Below are 5,000 nucleotides of genomic sequence, written 5' to 3'. Positions count from 1 at the left end.
TATCTGTATGTATGTATGTATGTCTTTTATGTATATATCTGTATGTATGTATGTCTTTTATGTATATATCTGTATGTATTTCTTTTATGTATATATTTATGTATTCACGAATTAATTCATTTTATGTGTATGTGTTTATGCATATATGTACGCATGTATGGTGATGTACGTATGTGTGTATGTATGTATGGTGATGTACGTATGTATGGTGATGTACGTATGTATGTATGTATGTATGTATGGTGATGTACGTATGTATGTATGTTGATGTACGTCTGTATGTATATATGTATGTATGTATGTATGTATGGTGATGTACGTATGTATGTATGGTGATGTACGTATGTATATATATATGTATGTATGTATGGTGATGTACGTATGTATGTATTTAGCGTGTCTGTTCGTGGTCGCGAGTGCGTGACCAACCACGGACCGACGAGCTTATCACGTCCTCCCCGTATGGACTCATAAGGACGGCATTTTCCACTGATCCCTTAACCGGGCTCGTCTTCTGATATCGCCTATCGCTTTTGTAAGCGGTGATGTAAGGGTTATTATGCGTGCGAGGCCAGCGTGACTCGGATGGGTGACCCTTATCTCTCTCTCTCTCTTTGTCTCCCATTGTCTGTCTCTGTCTCTCTGTTTCTTTGTTTCTGTCTTTCTTTGTGTCTGTCTCTCTGTTTCTCTGTTTCTTTGTCTCTCTTTCTTTCTTTCTGTCTGTCTGTCTGTAAGTGTGTGTGTGTGTGTGTGTGTGTCTGTCTCTGTCTCTGTCTCTCTCTCTCTGTCCTCTCTCTCTCTCTTCCTGTCTCTCTCTCTCTCTCTCTCTCTCTCTCTCTCTCTCTCTCTCTCTCTCTCTCTCTCTCCTCTCCCTCTCCCTCTCCCTCTCCCTCTCTCTCTCTCTCTCTCTCTCTCTCTCTCTCTCTCTCTCTCTCTCTCTCTCTCTCTCTCTCTCTCCTCTCCTCTCCCTCTCCCTCTCCCTCTCTCTCTCTCTCTCTCTCTCTCTCTCTCTCTCTCTCTCTCTCTCTCTCTCTCTCTCTCTGTCTCTCTCTCTCTCTCTCTCTCTCTCTCTCTCTCTCTCTCTCTCTCCCTCCCTCCCTCCCTCCCTCTCTCTCTTTCTTTCTTTCTTTTTTTTCTTTAATACCTCGGCTTGTATCATAATTAAATGAGACATGGTATAATGAAGGATTTTAGGTGTTTTTTTTTAAGTTATTTCGAAATGGAGAATGTTGTTAATGAATATTACGGTCTATTGGCTAAACGATTACTTGCAATGGGGTTACAGCGTTAAGGTTTAAATTGCCGCTAAAATGGGTGCTAATTTGTCGAAAAGGGCTGTTAAGTCTATTCCAGGGAAAATAGATAGTTGGTTACTTTTTGGGTCAATTTGGCTGTGTGGGTGCATGGCTCTTTTGCTCTCTCATCTCTATGTATGTCTGTCTGTCTGTCTGTCCGTTTGCCTCTCTTAGCTTCTATTTTATTCTGTGTGTGTGTGTGTGTGTGTGTGTGTGTGCGTGTGTGTGTGTGTGTGTGTGTGTGTGTGTGTGTGTGTGTGTGTGTGTGTTTTTCTCCATATTTCCTCTCCCTTTACATCTCTGAATATGTCTGTTTCTGTCAGCCTGTCTGTCTGAATTCTTACCTCCGCCGTCCATCTCTGTTTCTGTCTCTGTCAGTCTCCTCCCTCCCTCCTGTCTATCTGTCTTTCTGTTTGTCTCTCTCTCTCTCTCTCTCTGCCTCTGTCTGTGTCTGTGTCTCTCTGTCTCTCTCTCACCCTGTCCCACCCTCACTCTCACTCTCTCTCTTTCTCTGTCTGTGTCTATCTCTGCCCCAGCCTCTCTCTCTCTCTCTCTCTCTCTCTCTCTCTCTCTCTCTCTCTCTCTCTCTCTCTCTCTCTCTCTCTCTCTCTCTCTCTCTCTCCGTCCGCTTCCTTGCTCTTTCACCAGTCTGAGCCGATCTAAAAATAACTTTCGTGTTTACTCTATGGTAAAACGGATGTTTAGAGATTACAGGGTTTAAAAAGAAAAAAAAAAATGACTTTAGTATCCGAATAAAATTTTGAAGTTTGAGAATATAAATTTTGAAGTTTTTCTTTTTTTTTTCTTTTATCTTTTTTATTTGCTTATCAGTTTCTAAATATATCTCTGTACCCTATTTTTTTTCTCTCACAACGTATTCTTGTTCATTTATAGAATCCTGAAGCTAAATATAGAAACAGTGATAACAGCGCCAATGACAAACAAATAAAATTAAAAGCAGTTATTGTTCGTTTCGTGAAGGTACATCTCTGATAAAATAACCCTTCACTTTTTTATTGAATTTCATTTACAGGAAGGGCATCGACAGGTGGGAGAAACGGCAGCCATTGGTCAATTTGGGAGAGCTTGGCATCGGAGACGACATGGACTGGCAGAACATTTTCACCGAGAGTCCGAGGATGGCGCTGGGGTTGTCTATCGGCGCAGGGTTCCTCATCTACTACTTGGTGGAGGCGGTTAAGGTGAGTGAGTCATTGGAGGGATTTTCGAGGGATCGTTGTGATAAAGGGAAGGGGTGGTGGTGGTGGTGGGTTTTCTTGTTTGGTTGTTTTTTATTTTGTTTTCTTGTTGTTCTCTTTTATTTTGGGGGGATTTTTAAAGAAGGTGGATGTTGTTGTTGTTTTTGTCGGTTACGTTGGTTTCGTGGGTAGGTTGCATGGGTTTAAAAATCTGTGTTTCCCGGGCTTTTTTAGATGGTATATATATCTTTTCCTTTCTTTGCTCGGATATCTCTCGCTTCTCCTCCGTTTCGTGCGTTCATCATGATGTGTGAAACCTCATTTCCGCGAGATATTTCGTTAGTCACGATGATCAACAAGAACGCGTTAGCTTAACTCTCGCGCAGGAAGTAGCGATATCTGGCATCTACCGCGACGCCCGACTCAAATAAACGTTTTTTTTTTTAAATTTATTTTTATCTGGGTCATGATGCTAACCTTGTGAACGCTGGGAAAATCTGCTGAGTTTTGAGAACTTAAGGAGCGAACGACGCGAATTTCCTTAGTGTTTTGGAGTAATTTATTCCGTCGTGTAAATTCGTGTAAATTTCCCTACCCGACAACTCGAACTCCGCGCAGCCCGGCATTACGTAACACACACAACTCTACTCAGATTATTAATACATTCCCACGCTACTCTAAATCCAAATTAAACCAAATCCAAAACATACAAAAACAACAACAACAAAAAACAAATTCATAACGGTAAGGACAAATAGCGAAAGCATGAATCGATGACGTAATAACGAGGGAATGACGTCAGAGGGTCGGGCACATGTATCCCTCGTGGTGTTCGGAGCTGGGCACGGCGGCGGGCACGGATGGGCACGCGGGGAGTGGATAACAATAACCAAATGGAATTCCTCAGAGGTTAAACACACATCCGATTTCTGCAAGTGGATGTGGGTGGATCGTCTCCTTACCTTTTAGAAATTATTAATGAATCTTATTTTATAAATAGATATGAGTTGACAGTAATTTTCCCGTTTTCTTACGGTAAAGATATAGATTTCTGTTCAATATCACGTCTAATTTTCTTCTTAACAGATCAGGTTTAACGTATATAAATGACTCAGAGAAACACACAAAAAACCTACTTATTAATGAATCTTATTTTATATATAAATATGAGGAGGTGCCAATAATATTTCCGTTTTCTCCTAGCGATAAAAATCTAGATTTCTGTTCAATATCACGTCTAATTCTCTTTTCAACAGACCAGGTTTAACGTACATAAATAATTTCGAGAAACCATTAAAAACCTACTGATTAATGAATCTTATTTTATATATATCTAGGAGGATCCAATAATATTTCCGTTTTCTCCTAGCGATAAAAATCTAGATTTCTGTTCAACATAAAGTCTAATTTCCTTCTTAACAGACCAGTTTTAACGTTCATAAATGACTTAGAGAAACACACAAAAAACCTACTTATTAATGAATCTTATTTTATATATAAATATGAGAAGATGACAATAATATTTCCGTTTTCTCTCGGGAATAAAAATCTAGATTTCTGTTCATCATCACGTCTAATTTTCTTCTTAACAGACCAGTTTTTTACGTATATAAATGACTCAGAGAGACATCTAAATACCTACTTATTAATTAATCTTATTTTATAAAGAAATATGAGAAGATGACAATAATATTTCCGTTTTCTCTCGGGAATAAAAATCTAGATTTCTGTTCAACATCACGTCTAATTTTCATCTTAACAGACCAGTTTTAACTTACATAAATGACTCAGAGAAACACTGAAAGGCGCCTGAAATCTGCTCTGTTCTCGATTCGTCCTGAAAACTCGCTCTAACGTTCAAGATGATTATAAACCTGTTCATTCAGGGAAGGATTATAAATATCTGGAAATCTGGGACGTGACCTTTGACCTTTTTTTCCCGTTTTCTCTTTCGTAATTGTCATATTTCAGGTTATTGAACTCGCTTGACCTTATATTGTACCGACACCCGATTCCAGGTCAAATGAGCGACAAGTTGCAAGGGCAGTCGCGAGACATGACTTTCACTCTCTCCCTTTCTTCCTCCCTTTATCACCAGTTTTCCACTTATCTCGCTTTCTTATTACGTTTCATCATCCGATTTTTCACTCTCTCACTTTCTTCCCTTTTATCATCAATTTCCCAGTCTTTCCCTTTCTTTTTACCTTTCATCATCAAGTTTCCATTCCCCCTTTCTTCCATTTTATCACCAATTTTCCATTCTCTCTTTCGTCTTCCCTTTTATCACCAATTTCCCTCTCTCCCCCTTTCTTCTCCCCTTTTATCAGCATTTTTCCACTCTCTTTTTCGTCTTACCTTTGAACACCAACTTTCATCACCAATTTTCCATTCTCCACATCTTTCTTCTTCCCCTATCATCACCAATTTCCCTCTCTCCCCCTCTCTTCTCCCCTTTTATCATCCGATTTTGCTTATTACACCCTATCCACGTCTGTTCACCCACCCG

The 5,000-nt window shown here is 39.7% G+C and overlaps 1 protein-coding gene across 1 annotated transcript in view; it reads left to right on the top strand.

Moving 5' to 3' along the window:
* Positions 1 to 5,000, top strand: part of LOC113825509 (phospholipase ABHD3) — a 34,392-nt gene that overhangs the window by 6,616 nt on the left and 22,776 nt on the right. The window contains exon 2 of the mRNA XM_070115325.1: positions 2,329 to 2,497. Within this exon, the coding sequence (XP_069971426.1) occupies positions 2,399 to 2,497 (99 nt within the window). The 5' untranslated portion in view covers positions 2,329 to 2,398. The remainder of the gene's footprint in view (positions 1 to 2,328; positions 2,498 to 5,000) is intronic.

This window comes from Penaeus vannamei, chromosome 37, assembly GCF_042767895.1.
Source record: "Penaeus vannamei isolate JL-2024 chromosome 37, ASM4276789v1, whole genome shotgun sequence".
Classification (NCBI taxonomy): Eukaryota; Metazoa; Arthropoda; class Malacostraca; order Decapoda; family Penaeidae; genus Penaeus; species Penaeus vannamei.
The sequence above is the reverse complement of the archived record's forward strand: the minus strand, read 5'-3'. Positions and strand labels throughout refer to the sequence as shown.